Source organism: Azolla caroliniana, unplaced genomic scaffold, assembly GCF_043228905.1.
Source record: "Azolla caroliniana isolate FFs.n. ecotype wild unplaced genomic scaffold, voAzoCaro1.0.p SCAF_4, whole genome shotgun sequence".
Taxonomy (NCBI): Eukaryota; Viridiplantae; Streptophyta; class Polypodiopsida; order Salviniales; family Salviniaceae; genus Azolla; species Azolla caroliniana.
In genome coordinates, this window is record NW_028230439.1 from 8,210,686 (window position 1) to 8,230,681 (window position 19,996).

At 40.7% G+C, this 19,996-nt stretch overlaps 1 protein-coding gene across 1 annotated transcript; it reads right to left on the reverse strand.

Moving 5' to 3' along the window:
• Positions 1-9,286: 9,286 nt before the first annotated feature.
• Positions 9,287-16,280, reverse strand: LOC147865032 (VIN3-like protein 1). Its single transcript, XM_087317747.1, has 3 exons — positions 15,116-16,280; positions 10,673-10,980; positions 9,287-10,584 (listed from the first exon to the last, which is right to left on the reverse strand). The coding sequence occupies exons 1-3, from the start codon at positions 16,252-16,254 to the stop codon at positions 9,656-9,658; spliced, it is 2,376 nt and encodes a 791-aa protein (XP_087173873.1). The 5' UTR covers positions 16,255-16,280; the 3' UTR covers positions 9,287-9,655.
• Positions 16,281-19,996: the final 3,716 nt, after the last annotated feature.

Here is a 19,996-nt window from a genome sequence, read left to right on the forward strand (position 1 = left end):
TCAGAGTGCTGGTTCGAATATTGCCGAAACTGTGATCGGTGAGGTGTCACGTGATACGACGCGCCCGAGTCCAGAAGCCATGTGCTCGATTCCTCAGTCGTAAGCAGAACTTCTTATTCGACTGGATTCTCTATGGACAATATGTTCGGGTCGGTCGTCAATATCTCGGCTGAAGAGCCGACGTAGTTGACTTCCTCATGCCAGTTACTCCTCTGATCAGCTCTCTGAGCTTTGTCTGTCTTTGACTTGAGTACCCGACAGTCGGCCCTGATGTGTCCCGGTTTCTTGCAGTAGTTGCAGATTCGGGTTTCCCGGGACTTGCTACGGCTTCACTGATTTTTCGGCGGTCGGGAAGACCTTCTTCCCTGGTTGTTCGATCGGTCGGTCGAACCTTGTACTACATAGGCTTCTTCTACCGAGTCTTTGGTGAAAGACTTTCTCCGAGCTGCTTCAGTCAGGATTGCACTTGTGACTTCGGAGTAGTTGATGGCAGTAGTAGAAGCGTTGCACACAGTTGTAACGAAGGTTTCCCAAGAGGAGGGGAGACTGCTCATGAGTATCATTGCTCTGAGTTCATCCTCGATTGTCGTCCCCTGTGACGAAATGTGGGAGCTCAAACTTTCGTACTCGTTAAGGTGTGCCTGAACCGAATCGGAGTCTTTCATCCGCAAGTTGTAGAGGCGCCGGATCAAATACATCTTCGTTGAGGCGACCTTCTTTTCGTAGGTTTCCGACAGCTTCTTCCAAAGTTCGAAGGTTGTCGTGCACGATTGCACTGTGAAGTACACTGACTCCGACAGGTGCATCCGAATCGTGGCACGGACGATTCTGTCCAACTTCTGCCACTCATTTGCCTTGTATATTTCTGGAGCAGTTTCATTCTCAATCGGATCGATCTGACCCTTGACTATAAGATAGTCTTGCATTTGCTCCTTCCAAAAATTGAAGTTCGAACCGTCGAACCTCCTTAGACTCATTTCCGATGAGCCGGATGTTGATGCCATTAGATTCGGTTTCGGTTGACGAAGCTCGGTTCGGAGTTGACTACGAACTTTGTTGGAGTGCAGCCGGTCGGCTCACCCGATATCATTCTTGTCGGATTTGAACCCGAGTCGGTTCGGTTTTGGATGTATGTATTGTTGAACTTGCTCGAATTGACTCCGGTAACTTGAGGGACAGAACCGACTAGTCTTCCCGAATGTTGCCGAGTCGGAGTGAGCCCGGTTCGCTTCCGAATATATATGCCAAATACCGATTATTGAAACCGATTGTCTGGACCGATTCTGCTTCGGGTGGCTGCAACGACGAGAGAGATGGATCCAATTGATCCTCCCGAATGGATGAAGCACGAATTGGGGTTGTTGTCTTGAGACCGATCTGCACCGAGTGGTTACGGGCGGCGAGCAGCGTTCGGTGACCTGTTCGGATGCCGTTTAACCGAGTGGAGCACGATCGTGTCAATGTTGCACAAGGGGATTTCACCTCGAGTGGTTACAATCACGAGGAACAGAGTACAGTTGGCTGGCTTACTCCAAGCGAAGATGATCTAACGTGATGAGATGCAAGCCTCGTTTTTTTCTTCTTCTTCTCTCTCTTCTCTGTTTCTTCAAATACAAAACAGAAAAAAACTGAACGTTGTGATCCAAAGATTCGAATGGCGGCCGACAACGGGATGAAGGACATCCAAGCTCTAATACCAAATGTAGGGAATGAACAAGGCCGTCAGTGCGGAAGAGATCACACAGTATGAATCTGTGAGGAAGAAACACCTTCATATGAGAGAGGCAAGAACAAAATACGTACACAGAGAGAGAGAGAGAGAGAGGCACAAAGAATATATCTATATTCATAAAGGGGCAACCGTTACAACAATGAACAACCAACCTTTAGAAAAGGTTACAAAGTCACTTTATATAGTGACTCACTTAGGGCAACTGCCCTTTATGTTATTTACAGAAATAGCCCGAACTTGGGCTCTCTAAGAGGATAGTGTGAATACGTCCATTATACATTTGTATTCGACATTGTTGACTACAAAGGCAGAGTATATGGCAGCGGTAGAGGCCGGCAAAGAGCTAATTTGGATGAGAAATTTTCTCAACAAATTAGGGATGAAGCAAAAGGAGTTCTTGTTTCACTATGATAGCCAAAGCGCCATACACCTTGCCAAGAATGTTGCATACCACTCCCGGACCAAGCACATACAGAGAAGGTATCATTGGTTACAAGAGAGAGTCGAAGAAGAAGAGTTTTCTCTTGTGAAGATCCATACTGACGACAATGGATCTGACATGCTGACGAAGAACCTACCTATGGATAGACTCAGAGTCTTTCGACAGAAGACAGGACTGACTGACTTCCTCCCACAAGAGTGAAGGGGGAGTTTGTTGGGAATATGTCCCTCCAGTGGGAGGAGGAACCAATTGTCCAGAAGTTGCTAACAGTCGATGAATACGAGGAGCCGACTGATCGAACCAAGGAGAGCCGATAGTCGAAGAGTTGAAAAACAGTGAGTCAATTGTTTGATAGTTTGACTATTATTATTATTATAGCAATAATAATAATGATACGTAGCAGAGGCTACATTTGTAAATAGCCCATATATTGTATAAGTATAAATACACTTAGGGCAAAATGAGCGGGTGTGTGTAGAACAGAAGTAGCGTTAAAGCGTGAGTGTGTAGAGAGATAGAGAGAGAGTGTAGCGCCATAGTTGTGTGCGTAACAGCAGACGCCAAGATATGTGGTTGATACACTCGAAAGAGTGTTGTAACATACCCTCTGTTGTATATCCACTGTATAGTGAAGTTCTGTTCTCCGTAGTTTTCTCCCGTTTTAGGGTTTCCACGTAAATCTTTGTGTACTATTGTTTATCTTTTCTCTCTCTAGCATACTAGTGTGATTTGTATTTCAACATAGATCATTTATTGTGATTCGACTGAACGATTTCTCAACACAACATACCACACTTCCTCCAATCTGGAAGTGGTTTTCTTCATTGAGTTTGCCTTGTGTTTCATCACAAAGGCTGGCCCTTTTCCTATCTTTCCGATCCCGGATCCTTTTGATCTTTCGGCATAGTGTGAGCTTTGTCGGCTCCCTTGTCCGGCCTTGCCGGATCCGGATTTATCCGAATCGGCGCACTTCTTCCAGCATTCTCTCTCCCGGTGACCTTTCTTGCCACAATACCAACATTTCGTGTTCGCCTTTCCTTGCTGGTTTATGGCGCCACTTTGACTCCCCCTGCTTGTGGAGGGTTTGGAACTATTATCTGCACTATCTTTGTGCCCCCAATTTTGTTATTACCGGTCGCCGCTATTGCGTGCCAACCCACCTCATCCTCCACACCCACAGAACCGATCCGCCTTTGTGTACAACATCCGGGTGTCCGGTTGAGTGGTCCTTGACCCACGCACATGGTTTTCTTTGACCATCAACATCGACTATAGGTAGAAGAAGGACGGTGGCTTCTCCCAGGTGCAAATCATTGTTCGGATTGGCCCGTACCATTGTCCTAAACCACCAAGGCAGAAACAAATACCACTCTGTCACTTATGGCATAGGAGAACCCCCATACGAAAAGCTGGGAACCATCCAACAATTGCGTTGGACCATCTCTTCTTCGTCCATCATCCTGTTGATGGAACCCAATACGTCGCAGATCTCCTTGATCTTGGTGGTGTAGTTGGTAACCGACATGTCCCTTTGTAGAATGTTATTGAGCTCTTGTTGGAGCTGCAACTTCCGGCATGTGGTGTTGGCGACAAAAATCTTCTTCATATTTTCCCAAGCTTCTTTCAGCATTTTTGCATCCTTGATATAGTTGAGCATCTAGTCATGCACACAGGACACGAGGCAATACAACACTCTGCTCACTCCTTGCTCCCATGCCAGCTCTAGCGCTACTTCGTTTGCTTCTTCGACATAACTCCAGTACCCGTGTCCCAGTAGGTACTAGTACATCCCTTTGTCCATTCTTTCTTTTGTTTGTTCTTTTTCCGGAAGTTATGGTTCGTCTATGAAAATCTCTTGTCAGTAGTGGAGGTTCTCAACCCTCGCGCTCTGATACTATGTAAAGAATTACGTGGGGAAGCTTATAAACAAAACCAGCTTCACCAGATAGCAACAGAAAATATACACAGGTTTAATGGAAGCTTCACAAAACACACAGAGTCTATGCGGGAGAGATAGAGAGATTGAACTCAAATTCAAAATATTACTCTATACATACAATGTGCTCAGTGAGCACTTTTATACAAGTCCATAAAGGACGGACAAAATTACTAACAAGTACTCAATGCTCCTACGAACAATTGACAGTAACTCCAAGAAATATGCCTACATACTAGGTTAAGACCGTAGGCCTCTAATGGCTTACCAATTACAATCTGATCCCTCTCTGGTCCAGCTCTTGGTTTTGGATACCGATCCAAATACCTATCTGGTTCTCCGTTCCGCATCTACTATCGACTCCCCCAATCGACTCTCCATGTTAAGTCTCTCTCAATCAACTCTCCTTGTCTTCGTTTGCCAGCACTCAGCCTGACCAGACGGCTCTTTGTCTTCGACTGTCGGCTCTTACTCAGCCAAACAATCGGCTCCTCCTTGTCTTCAATTGTCGGCTCCTACTCAGCTGAGCAGTCGGCTCCTCCCAGAGGATGGACATATTCCTAATAGAGAAGACTAGGACCAAGACATGGGTGGATGTGGTCAAGGGCCTGAAGGAGGATGAATCGGAGACAACCGATTCAGACAAGAGCTGGAAAGAATCGGAACCAGTCGATTGGATTGAGCAAGGTGATTCGGGTGAGCCGAATCATACAAAGGCCAAGCAGACGAGAAGGCAGCCGAAGTCGATGCCGAGGTGGAGTCGACTTGTCGAGGGGCGCCAAAGTCGTGTTTACAAATTTTTGAGAAGGGCCAAGGCAGCAGACAAGCCGACCATAGAGGTCGAGGTGCACGGCACCAGATGAGTCGAGGGGCGCCAGACCGAAGGGGTTGTGGGACGCTAGGAGAGGAGGTTGGAGTGACAAACCAACCAGAGCTGAGATGGTGGGACCTCAAGTTGAGCCTGACGGGGAGTGTGGAGAGACAAGCTCAACATGGGCCGAATTGGCTAAAGAAACCGAGAGCCGAATTGGTTGAAGACTAATCGACTAGGTCCAAATCCGCTAAAGAAGTCGAGAGCTTAATCGAATAGAGTTCGATTCGGACTAGCCGAGTCGGATGGATTCCGAAAGGCCATTGAGGGCCTATGTTCCTATTTTAGTAAATAGGAATATTGTAGGTTGTTAGTGTCAGGCTCATTTATGAGTATTCAAGTACTAACGGTACTTGTGTTAGCCGACTCGTCAAGGCTTTGTATATAAAGTGCACTCTAAGCACTATTGTATATACACAGAGAACATTTTGTAATAGAATGTTGTTGTCTACTCTCTCTCTCTCTCTCTCTCCATAGAAATCATTCACCTTTCATCGACACACACCACGATTCGAACTCCCTCGCTCTCTTGCGTTCTTGCTACCGCCACCGCTTGCTGGTGCTATGGGTGTCGTTGTCGTGTTGTCGTTGTCTGTTACCGCCTGCTGTTGCTGCTATTGTTGTTGTTGTCTGCCGCTGCCACCGTCTGTTGCCGACACTATCGTATTGTCGTTGTGTTGTTGTCGCCATTTCTCTGACTCTAACTTTTTGTTGGGCTGTCATTTGCTGGTGCGGCAGTCCGTTGTCATTGCGGTAGTGTGTCGTCATTGTTTGCCATTGTGCAGTCACTACCTACTGTCGTGTTGGTGTGTGCGTGTTTGTTGAGTGTTGCATGCAAACAGACAAAATGCCAATGTGAATGTGACGTCCGCACAGGCTCGACTAAGTCTTTCATCCATTACTTTTATCTTTTTTTATACTAAAATGACGTCTAAACGAAAAGAACGTAAGGAGACACAAGATGAGGCTATAATAAAGAAGACTTTTTAGATATGTTTAATCACTTAACAAAAATAGAGAATGATATGCGAAAATGGGCGAAAGAGGCTGAAACCTAAAAGACAAAAGATAGATAGGAAAAAGACACACTTAAGGCCAAAATAGAGAAACTTAAAGTAGAAAACGCCAACTTTAAGAAACAACTTAATGACCTTGAGGTATCTCTAAGAGAAGACGGTGAAATATCCTCCATAGAGGATATAAAGGAAGAGATTAAAAAAGTTAATGAAGAAGTTAAAAATGACATGGAGTTAGCTAAAACGGGTTGAGTGGACGTAGTAAAACGAAACATTAAGAAGGAAATAAAAGATGAAAATATTGTTAACACTACCCTTGAAGAAGAGAAAACGTGTCAGGCCCGACGCTTAAATGTATGTGTCACTGGACACGAGGAAGGTGCATCCCCCCACGAAGCTGCACAAACACTTGAGAAAATGTTAGGGTACACAGAGGCCTACCAATCACCAAAACCTGGAGGGTCGAACGTAACACAACTAGGAAGAGAGCCTTAGTCCTTCAGTTTAAAGACTTTGAATCTAGAATCATATTTTTTAAGAAGAGACCAATTCTTCGAGGATTAGGTGGGGACCCTATCTATCTAGATGAACACCTCCCTAAGATGCAAATTGAAACCATGGTTCACCACTCATTGAACCCTACTGCTCCAAGGCAAAAACACATTAGCCACCCCATTATTGGTTGATGATCAATGCTCTACAACCCACATTGTGGGGCACACTCCTTCGTACACGTACTTTCAAGACTCCACATGATCCACCTCAAGCCCCACTATTCGAATACATCTCGCCATATAAAGAGGAGGTATAAATACATATAGCGAAAGAGTTGGCTTTGTTTTCTTTTATTTTACACTCTCTGCCTTTGCCTTTTGTCCTTTTTGCTCGCTACCCAGTAAGCTCCTCTGCACAGGTCACTCTCCTCTCCATTGCTCCCCTGCATCATCCATCACTCTCCAATCCCTGCTTCATCCTCTCCGATTTTTTGGGTTATCCACAAAAGAAGCAGCCTTGGTATATACCATAAACTAGTAAAAGTAACCCTTATGTACCCACATCTTTATGTATATTACTAAATCGATTGTTTGTCTAACCAAGGTTTTCGCTACCTTTTTTCCCATACTAATTCATCTCTTATCTCTTTTTTTCTCCCTTCTTTATTTATGTTTTATTTCGTTTCTTTTATTCACCAACTTACACTCTAGGTACACAAGGGGCGGGAATTTTTATGTATGTAGTTTGTAGAGAGAGCGAGGTGATTGACATATTCAAGTCGGTGGAAAGTGGTAAAGATCAATTAAATTTAGTGTTGTCCCTTGAGGTCAAATATGAGAAAAGAGAGATGGAGTTCCAATAGTAGTGTTAGAATTATTATTATTATTTGGTTTTCCATGTTCTTTTGGCTCATTATGAAGCTCGATTAGAGAGCTTTTTAATGCATATTCACATGTTGCATCTCGTGTTCACTATGAAAAGTTACAAAGAGATTTGTTGCCATGTCAACATTGATTTCAATCCATGCTATGATGACTAATGCGACAACATGAAGTGGTTTGATGCTTGTCGATAACAACAATAGTGATGACGATCATAAAAAATTTAAACAGAAAAAAATGCATTCTTTCCATGGATCATGAGAAGACATCATATGTTAGAAGTGTTGGTTGTTATGATGTAGTTTGGGATGATTATGATGTTGACAGACATTGTGATTTTGTTTTTGCTTGGCAAGAATTTCACAGATGAGGATGTTATGGAGGTGATGATAAAGATTGACTAAGTCCATCTTGGTAACAACTTATAGGTTTTATGACGAGGTGTTATTTGGTAAACTTCCTTTGGTATATAATGGATTAAGCAATGATTGAATTCATTTATATGCCTATTCTTGTTGAGCATGCATGTGTGGGTCCAAGAGGACATTATATACGTGTAGTCACTAGAGTTTTGCAAATTATGTGAAGGGGAAGTAGGGAGTGAGGAACAATTCATATGCAAGTGTTGATGTTGAAAGCATGCCATTAAAAAGTACATCATAATCTTTGACATCACCACCATTCATAGATGATGGAAAAGGCTAAGCCATATCACTCTACTCAATGCTTGCACAAGCATCAAACATAGAGAGTATCAACCCTTATATTAGCACACGGGATGCATCTACAATTGCACATCACCGGCTTGTCCATAGGCCCGTACCTCCACTACTAAAGTATTGAGTCACCATTGAGCAAGTGGAGGAATGCAAACAACAATAAAGGCCATGAGTATTAGAATACTAATGCCAAATCAAGAGAATCATTGTTCACCATGTCCAATTAACCCAAGGACGCTCAAAGACCCTTAGCTAGCTTCAGCATCACCTCGCTCAACCACACCAACCAATATCAATATCGCATCTTCTCATCATTATTGATCCCACATATTAGTTATGCACTTGATGCTTGTAAAACCTTCCCAAGAGTCATCACCAATTATCTTGCACTAAGCACATTATCGTGAATCATTAGGAAATTTGGAACATTTATTTTTGTTACGCTGAATAGCTCAAAAATTCACCCATATTTGTAATTGTGATTTTGTCTCATTGGTTGATTTCAAAGACCTCTCTATCTTGGATTAGTCCATATTAGGGATCACTCAAAGGCAAAGACGTTGAGTGCATCTAAACTCAAAAAGCTAAGTGATTTAACCATCTAGATTTTTGGATGCCTTCGGCAATTGTACTAGTTTAGCTATATTTATTTTCATTTGTTCTCAAACATGACAGCATTTCAAGATGTACTCGCTTAACCAATCCAATAGCCCCTTCACAAGTGTCAACTATCAACAATATGCGAGCATGTTAAATGAAAGCAATATCTACACATTCACAATAATATGAAAAACTGACCACAAATATTATTATCATTGCAAAATTCGCATTCATTGGAGGAGTTTCAGAACACCAAAAGTTACGTCCATTAGAGTTCATAATTGTTTCAAGAATGTAGAAAACCAGCATTGTAGTAGAAGAGCTTGATCATGCAACAGTAGCATTTCGCATACAACTAAATGAATAAATCAATGATTTTCACATGTAATGTATTAACAGATGTTCTGAAAGTCATAGACCATGTCATTAGAAAGCAATAAAAAATATTACGCAACCAACAAAGTTCCCGACCAGAAGCATTTTTGTTAATGGTCAATAAGTGATACTCTATACTCCAACTTTTTGAAAGATGATTCTTTACACAGCAAGGGAAGTTATCCTCCCAAGTAAACAAAATCCAGTACATCACCAATGTGAGTGGAGAACCAACAAGTTGGAACTGCATAAAACTTTGGCCACAGAAGTGGTAAAATGTATGTACAAAGATTGTAGAGGAAACATTTTGTACGCTCCCTTACAAAGAATGTTTGAGAGCAAACCCTCCTTTACATGTAATCTGCAAAATGAGGGAGCCTCAAATTTGTCGGGTATTCAAAGATGTATGAAGTGTGAATAAATAATTGATTCCATCCACTTCAGATGAATTACAACATCAGACTCATTGGATGGTTTGTAGAGGGGGATGAAAAGAAATATGAATTTCACTACTGGTGCAATATACAGTAGCTACCATGGACAGTACCTTGCTTGTAGGCAAATAAACAGTACCTTACAAGTAATCCACTACCTCCCATGGACAATGTCTTCAAAAGCATCAACTAGCTGCCCCGCTAAACTTATTGGGTCATCTCCAAGAGTACCAATAAAGACACTAACTACTCTTTTCTCGTGTTTAGTGGCCCTTAGCGTATACCATGTCAAGAATTTCATTCGGAACTCTTCCTTCAGATGGCCTTCACATTCCAACCAACGGATAACCTTTACAGAGAATTCAAAAGTTTTAAATTCAGCTTCGGCATCATAAGTCAACATATTTTGCACATTGCTATATGTGAGTCCTTCAAACACCTCACGTTGGCGCTTTTTGCTATGAATCTGCATAGCCCAACCTTGTGGTGCTTGATTACAATCAATAATATCTTTTGTAGAATCATCATCATCTATGTGAGAATATGAACCATTAACACCACCATTACGAAAAATACTTGAAACAAAATGGGTCCTTGCATCTGAGACAGAGAAAAATCCATTGGAATAATCTGCATCTTGGGATTTCGACCCATTCTCTAGTTCATCTATCCTATAGTTCATGTCAAATGTTCTATTCACCTGTCTTGAAGTTCCCTCATTCGTTGTATTGATAACGACAACATCCATTGCTGAGTAAATCTTGAACGGTGGTTTCATTTCTTCCATACCCTTAGTAGAGCATCTGGCTTCACTATGCACCAAATCACCTTCAGCTGTGAATAGAACCACTTTGAAAGTATATTCTGTTAGAGGAAGCAAGTTTGAAATCTTAAAGGTTGCTTTCATATCACATACAGTTCCTGTTGGAGTGCATGCATAAGAAGGGTCACTTGTCCTTCGATGCCAAAGTTTGTAGCCAAGCAAGGCTGCCTTTACGTTTACTGCATCATCATTCACAGAAATAACTATCGAAGTTGAGCTCACATTTTCGAAGTGTACTATGCAAGGTGCTGATTTATATCCTGGAAAATAACCAAAAATTAATCTCAAGCTATATAACAATAGTACAAGAAGAGACAATCACCGATCAGAAATACACAAAAGGAAAACCTGAAAGGTTTCCATCCTCTCTGCTATCCAACTTGGACGCTTCTGCCTTCTGTATTGCCAGATCAATGAGTTTCTGAACTTCAGCAATGCATGAAAGACGATTCACGATGCATCGGGATAAAGTGTTTGAACCTGCTCCCATCTTACTCACTTCAGTTTCCAACTTGCTAACAGCCTCATCAATCAGACTGTGGTAGTCTTTATGTTGCTTGGTGCCTCTAAATAATCGATGGCTTAAAAGGAGACGATCTCGGAATATGTCTACCCTTCGAGCATCTTTTGCAATTCTAAGTTGTTTTTTCCAGGAACTAGAAATCCAAGAAAAGCAGATGAGCACTTCTATTGATGCAAACATCTGTACAATTTTTCACATCGAAATAAAAAACTACCATACATATAAAATATATAAGGTTTATATGTTTTAAATTAAATTGAATACAAGATAGAAAGATATAAAACTCACTGATCAACAAGTCATCATGCAAAGATCTCATTTAGCTAAAGACTATGACGCAAATAAAATACAAGTTTCACAAGCTAGCATACATATAAAATCCTTACAGTATAAATAGTTCCAACTTAACGTGAATACAAGATAGGAAGATATTAAACTGGCCAATCAATTAATCATTAGCCAAAGTTTATCCTTTAAGTGAAGACTAGGACCTGGATTGAACCTCTATAGGAGTTAAGAGGCATAGATACCTGTCCATTGAGACCATCTCTCCACATCACTTAGGTTGGACTTATAGAATGCTCTGGATATATCTATATCTACCTATCTCATACGTCGAGATGTCCCACATCATGGATTCGGGTATACCCAGAGAGAGGATATGTCAGCGAAGCCATACAGAGCCAGAGTCTGAGCACTACATACAACCCTGCAACATTTACTAGTTACATTCGAGGACACTTCAATTGCATCTTATATACATACATATTATGTCTAATACACAGCAAGGCTTCAGTACCACATGTCATTCCTAGATCAGAGCTTGGTGGCTCACTACATTACTCATGCTAATCGCAGCCTTCTTCTGAACTGTGTGAGGTCTCTAGGCAGCATGTGGAATCAGACAAGAGTGGGGGTCATGGGTCATGGGTCATGGTAATTGCAAGCAAGAGAAGCAAATGAGCTAGATACGGAAAGCGTATATGATACAAAATTCACCCTTCATCTGCCTCTCACATTTTGAGAGAAATAGAGTTTTCAGACATGACTTCCAGCAGCTCTATGTAAGAGAGACTTAGATCGCACAGAGAGCCCCTTCACCTTAGGATGTAATACAATCAAGACCACTCCATCGCAACTCTAACAAATGGGTTCCTTCAGCAACCTCCATACATGGACGTTGAATATATATTGCTCTTTGAGAACAAACCAAAATAAATAAAACAAGATTAGTAAAACTTCCTAAGATATTAGATGAGCACATTAGCTAAGCAAGCACTTGACATTCTGAGATTAGATGGATATAAATTTTGTCTTCAAATCCCAGATAGAGACTTCCCAAAGCAGGGAAGAGCCTTCGGTGTCAGGTGATTATGGCCTTGGTGATTGAAATGTGGTCCAGATGGACATGACTTACAATCGCAAAAAAAATCTATTGTAACTCTTTCCAAATGGTGTAGCTGAAACCCTACTTCTGTAGCGTTGGATTGAAATGAAGCATAAGGGGTGATGGTCCTAAAGAAAGTTGTGATGGTTCTTTGTTGATGAAGTTTTGTGGTTGCATTAATTGTTGTCCTTCAGCAACTTCTCTCTGTGTCTCTTGATCTCTAACATGAACAATTCCAGGAACCATTGGTCTTCTTATTCCATTACCTTGCAAGTGGTCCAAAACCTTGTTTAGGCAATGGTATCTTCCCCTTATTTCATAAATAACAGTACAATAGCAAATATAGGGTTGTTCTGATTCCATACCTTGATGGACCAACTGGCAGATCCATTCTTCTATAGATTTGGGTCTCTGGATGCATGTATACTTGTCCCAATATCTAATTAAAGCTAAAACGTGATCAACTTCTCTATTACACTACCAAGTGCATGAGATAGATGTGTATCCATATAAAAGGGCATGATGGTAAATCCCTCTTACCAACAGCATAAATAGACATGCTATAGTGGGCCATTTTCATACCAAGAGGTTTTGGGGGGCTGATCCACATTCTTTCAGAATACGTTTTAATGATCTTGGTTCAAATCACTTTATCTTTTCCCACTTTCATCAGGTCCAAGCGTGGACAATCCAAGCAATATTGGAATGGGGTAGTATATTTATATTTATGTCATGTTGATTGGTGAGTGAGGAACATTTCATTTGAAGATGTAAGCACATGCAGACATCAAAATGCAGATTCAAGGATTCACTCACAGGAGAGCCCAACCTTTTGACTTATCACGGAGTTCAGAGATCTGTGTCAGTTTGATCACTTCTTGCTCAAGCTCTGGAGTCATAGAGATGCATGGACACATACCAAACTCATACCAAAAGGGAGGAGATACCAATGTCTCACAGATTTCTTTGAGAGGGCTGAACCTCCACCGCCAGTTATATGTGGAGAAGTCACCTTATGGCAGGTGCAGGTGACAAGTTTTGGGGCTGAGCCTCCACCATCAGTGATATGTGCAAGAGTTGCCTTATGGCAGGTGCAAGCCCAAGAACATAGGTCTCCCAGGACCCACACTACAGTTCAGAAGAACAAGGACATCAGATGCAAATACTCCCATGTTGCCCACAAGAGGATAGCTCAAAGCTGCAGACCTGGCACTCGTGCCCACCAATGTACTTCATTTTACACCCTCTATCACATGTTGAGCAAGCCTGCATTTCATTATTATAATGCATTTTATCATTGTACTACTCTGTTCATATAAGCAAGCTAGATTTGGGAGCGAAGCAGGGGGAGCTGCTACATCTCAAGATTACATTTTCCACCTACACCTGATTTATCAAACGAATTTCTCACGATATATCTTTTGGCACTATTGTTAGGATATATCTTTTGGCACTAACGATATCTCTTATTCACATTGGCTTGTTCTCTCTCTCTCTCTCTCTCTCTCTCTCTCTCTCTCTCTCTCTCTCCTTCCACATCTCTTCGACCAAGCCCAATCCTTGCATGAATTTCTCTCACAACCACAATGTGCACTCTTGATTGCAACATTCATTGGTAAAGTTCTTGAACATCGAGAGTCACTACTCACTTTCACACGTATCACGTGAAATGTAATATTTTTGGTCTCATAGGTCATATTTGACCTCCAAAGACGATAATATAATCTATCTATCTATCTATCTATCTATCTATCTAATGACACGGAAATACTTGTCGTTGCCATCAAGAAGATGGCAGACATGAAATCATAAACCAGCAGAAAAGCCGACATTGATCGTTGAGATCACTACGAAAGCAACAAATGTTGCAAATGATGAACTCTATGAGTGTCACATCCAAGAGAAAAATGCCATCAAGCTATCCATCCAAGAGCGCCACACGATTGCACAAACACCTCACCGTGAGCACAACCCAAACCATCCAACCCATCATCTCTCTCCACAACAAAGAAAACCAATTGAAAATTTTACACCACTCCCCCCTCCTGGAAAAGACCAACTGATGGATACCTGAGGATTTCACCCCAAACCAACCTACAAAGGTGATCAGCTCAAGGAGATACATCACGCCTGCAAGGAGGAAAAAATGGGTGATTCTCAATGGAAGCCAAATGACCAATCAAGAGTTCCAACCTCCCAAACAGTTAGCCCTCCAAACACCACCAGCCTCTAGGATTTAACTATGGTTTTTGTTTTAGTTATTACTTTATTTATATCCCCTATCATATGGGGGTACAATAATTCTGTCCCATTTGCTTTGGTCTCACAGTCATATTTTTGGCATCCTACTGACTGTTTCTATTCTTTTTTTGGTCCTGAAGGTCATATTTAACCTCCGTGGATTATAAGTTTATCTATGCATCTCACCATATTAGAATTGTATCCTAGTGCTTAGCAAAAAATTTATTAACCCATGTACAAATCTCACTCATTCCATTAATTTACTGGGTGACACTGCAAAATGTAGGTGTTGAACATATGACCTTCCTGTCTTTGCCAAACAACCTTACCAGTTGAGTTGTCCATCTAAAACCTCTTTTTGTTCTTCTAATATGATATTAAACCAACAAAAAATACTTGTTATCCCTACTACAATAGTGAGGATCTTATGGCAAGATAAAGCCCACAAGGTCCGGTCAGACTAGTGACATACAGGCAACCCCTCCAAGGGCAAGGGATTGGCAGAGCCTAGTAGCAAAAACTGTCAAGTCCATTTTCGTTTCAGTCTATGTACCTGTTGTGGTACACCATGGAGACCATCAAACAAGAATTCATTTCTCATACTCTCTCTTTATCTCTCTAGATAAGATGAAGAATGTACCCAATCAAAGGTGTAACCATTCCACAAAATTGGCAGAAAAAGCTTCCATCCAGAGGTGGGATCTTCTTATTTACTCGCCCTACTCCAGCAACATCATGCTCCAAAGCACATTCAATATGACATGAGAGGCCACAACCTCCAATCTCAGTGTTACAAAGGATCCAAAGACTAGGATCCTTGTTGTCATCAAACTTCTCGCAGATAGAGCATGAACAGCGACGACAAAATGCATCCTCTGATGAAATCTTGGCTTTACAGGCTAAATTCTTACACACCTTAGTGGACTTCACATGTGATGGCCTCTTCTCTACGAAGTTGGAATTGGGCTTCTTCGACACAGCATCACAAATAGCATTGTCTCCATTTGATTGCAGTGGCATTTCATTCTTCATGCAATAATCATAGAAATCAGTTCTTTCATTTGGTTTTGGTAGCATTCCTTTACCATAATAATCATTTGGTCCATTTGGATGTGGTAAAATTCCATTCTTCATTCCATTATCATAATTCAAAGCATTTTTGCCATTGGCACAAGACACCATTTCATTCTTATAAAATGAGTTGTTTTCATTTGGTTCTGGTAACAATCCATTACCACAAAAAGAATGTGTTCTATTAAGTTTTCCACTCTTCATTCTATCACCATGCAAAGCATTTGTTCTATTTGTTCGTGGTAGCATATGATTCTTCAAAGCATTTTTCCCATTGGTATGTTGTACCGTTCCATCCTTCTCTTCTTCTTCTTCTTCTTCTTCTTCTTCTTCTTCTCCTTCTTCTTCTTCTTCTTCTTTCTCTTCTTCACCTTCTTGTTTCTCTCTGGTACACACTTGATCAGACCTATTTTCGCACGGAAGTGGCGGTGGCAGCAGGACCCGAGAAGGTTTGGTCGCTTTCCTTTGCCTTTTGGAGGAGACAAAAGCAGAGCTTCTGTTAGGGTTTGCAGGGGCTTCCGAAACTGCATCAGAGACTTCTAGGAGCCTCAAGAAAGGGTCTGAAGAGGTGGTCTTAAATCCTCCACCATTAGAAATCCTTCCCTTGGCTGGTTTTGGGGGGCAGAGGAGTCGCAACAAATCCTGGAATGTGTTGATTTCAATATCGCCCAAATCGCCTGTGCTGTCGTCGGTGTGACCCTGCATCATCTCTCCTGCTTCTTTTCTTCCTGCCCCCTGCCCCCTGCCCCCTGCCCCCTGCCCCTGCTCCTGCTCCTGCTCCTGCTCCTGCTCTATTCTGCGCCCTGGACGCTTCGATTTGACATAAAAGCTTTAGAAGACTAAAAACTGTTATGGTTCCAGTGTGTTTAGGTGGGTGGGGATCGAGCATGTGTCGCTACACACACACACAAAGAGAGAGAGAGAGAGAGAGAGAGAGAGAGAGAGAGAGAGAGAAACAAGCAAAAAGGCATTCTCTTTCTGCAGATCGGGGCTCCAAAAGTCTATACAATTGACATTGCTTCTTCTCCATGCACCACGTCATGTTAAGATTGAAGAAGTCTATATTAGGGTTATAAAAGGTATGTGTGTGTGTGTGTGTGTGAGAGAGAGAGAGAGGTTGTCGGACTCAAAGAGTCTCCCTGGACGCCCCCCCCCCCCATACCTCTCGTGTCTATTGCCTCTCACTCACTTCTTTGGACACTTCCTCGCGACGTGCCGGCTCATCCTTGTGCATCCACAGTTTCCACCCAATATCTTTCTATAATCTCCACCCAACACCATTCACATATTGGAACCTAGAGACATTCTACTTGCAAGCCAAAACTCTGCAACAATGCTCATTATATCTGTCTCTTTCTCTTTTATCGTAAGTACCTTTTCCTCGAGTGGTAAGTTGTTACACTACAATCACTATGTCTTGGGTTCGAAACCTAATTATTTCACCTCTCTATTACATACTTCATACATATCTCTTTTAATTCACTAAACACCAATGTGGAATGTTAGAGGTAAGAAACAAACGTCATACACCCACCTAACTTCTTGAGATGACATCACTTCCAATACTTCATACATATCTCTCTTAATTCACTAGATACCAATGTGGAATGTCGGGGTAAGAAACAAACGTCATTCACCCACCTACTTCTTGAGACAAGATCACTTCCAATTGAGATCTTGGCCATGGAAAGGGTTGTCGACATTGACTTCCCAAAATAGCATAGGGGCAAGCAAAAAAAGATCCAAATTTTGTGTTCTGATTGGATGCAAGACATTTGAAAAATGGTTTCGAAGATGGGATGCAACATACTTGCTATTATGATGCACCTCTAGATTCCTCTACAAATGAGACCTTTTACAACGCTAATGTATCATGACATGGGAGAAATGTGGAGACTCACGCTTCACACATTATACTATGTATGTTGCACCTAACTACAAAACCATATTCTTCGATGAAAAGGGAAACTGTACACATCAATAAATGTTAGAGTTCATCCCATTATCGGCCATCCGAACATGTATTACGTGAAAATGTAATATTTTGGGTCTCATACATCATATTTGACCTCCAAAAATGATAATACATATTACAATCTATCTATCTACCATCCATAAATAATGTCTTTCATTACAAAAGAAAACACCACCATGAGTAACTTACAATAGACTTTAGAACTCTAGGGATCTAGGGATCTAAATACCATGAAGTCAATCCCACCCTACTCACAAATTCAGATAACAAATATGATGGATTGTCACCTTGCACTATTTTTTCATGGTTGAGATTTTGTGACTTCTTTAACAATTGTCAATTGCCACAAAAAAAGCCTTGAACTTTGCAACATCTCTCTCTCTCTCTCATTGTTGGAAAATAAAACATCTTTTCCATTCTATTCTATTCTCTCTCTCAATTAGTTCGATCTAAGATTAAAAAGCATGTCTTTAATTATCTTGTATTATTGTTCTTATATCATTGACTCTTGTGCAAATATATCACATGGTTATCACTTTGATTTTACCATATCAAATCTATGGCTTGTATGTGTGTGAACCTATGTAGGATAATTTGTGAAATATGGGAGATGTGTAAGGTTTATTGCATTATGTATAGACGTTATGTTGTGCTCGAGTATGTAATGTCTAATATAAGTGTATTAGTTGATTGGATCATGCTTCTCCATGCTAGTTTGGAGTTGTGATAGTAAATAACCAATGACCATTACACGAGGTTACGAAAAGCTAAAGTGAAATGAGGTTGCCCACTTATGAGGGCACTTGTAATGGGGAACAAAATGTGTTCCCTTATTGCTGCCCAACCATTCAACAAATCGTCCACCTCATGGCTCTTAATTCTTACTTTTTGTCATATTAGTTGTCAATTTAACCCTTCACGTTGACCTATGTATTGCGCCATATTACGTACACTTGAGCCCAAACCAATACTTAGGTTATTATGTATGTAGAGTCAGCAACTCCAATTAGTCCATCCATGCAAGTGAGTAATGCCTTTTGCTTGGGATATGAAACTAGTTCCCATAATTATCGAGTTGTGGAAAGTGAAGTTATACAAGTCACCCATGCCTATTCATCTATGGAAATGACTAATGTCTCTTGTTTGGGATTCGATACATGTTCCAACACCCTCGGGGGTGTGGAAAGTAGATTTGCAAAGTCACTTTTAGAGCAATTTGTTAATGCACATGATCTCAAACTAGAAATATGATCAACTATTGTTTCAACCCATAGTTAGGATGTGAAAAGTGAATTTCGAAAGCCATGTTTTAGGAACGAATTGTTACTATTATGCACGATCATATGAATAATTATTAAATAAGCACAACATCATATTCATTGCATTAGACTTGAATCTATCTTAGTAAGGTAAGGTTGAGAACCTATAAAGGTTTGGGTTGAATTCGGGAACAACTAAAGCCTCTTATACAATATACTGAAGTAATGCTTTCATGTTGTGCTTTAGCACTTCTTCATCTCATGATGTTCTATTGAAAAATAAAAATTGATAGTGCTTGATATGATCATTACTCTTGATTAATTTCAACCTTGGAAAATGTGTTTATTGTTCTCGTATTAGTGAAGTAAAAAAACTATTCATTAGGGATCTTATTTTAGTTCTTAGCATTTCGATACTAAGGATAGTAAGATTGGATAGTACTATGTCAAATGATACATTGACACCACATTCTTTACTTTGGCATTGACAAAGAAATATCTCAACATATAGTATAATTTATTGGTAGTATTAATCAAACAATTGTTAATGTAGTGTCCTCGATTATTTGAGTTTTAATAGGGAGTAGTGATCATCAACTCACTACAGAAACACATTGTGACATTTTGACACTATTGAGGTGTCACTTACAACTTCAAGTAATGATAGTTAGAGGTTGCCAATCGACTTTGAATTAGTGTATTTTTGTTGACGTGCAATAACTATAGATTGTGATGGTTTTACTTTTCTTTGATTTAATTTTGTGAATGGATCTATCGTTAATCATTTCAAAACTTTCTCCATGATCAAGTCATCATTGGAAAAGTCCAAATTAAGGAGGTAGCACAATAGGCTATTATAATCAAATGTCTTCATCATGTTCACGTTCTTCCAAAGTTTTTGAAGCTCCCAAACTATATTATTTGTTAAAAATATTATCAACATTCATTTGGTTAGCATACATGCTTATGTGGAACATGAAATTATTTTTCTAGGTAGAACTCAAGAAACATTCCTACAATACCATACGTCAACTTGACCACTGTTTAGTTGGAATTGAAGAAACATTGCAAGAATCACAAAGGTTGAGAATGTAAATCAAACTAGATTACGTTTTGGGAGATCATGAATGATCCTACTTAGGTATACATAGTAGTATCTTTTATTTCATTATTTGATAAACTAATTATACTCATGATCTCAGTGTCTTGTCAAAAG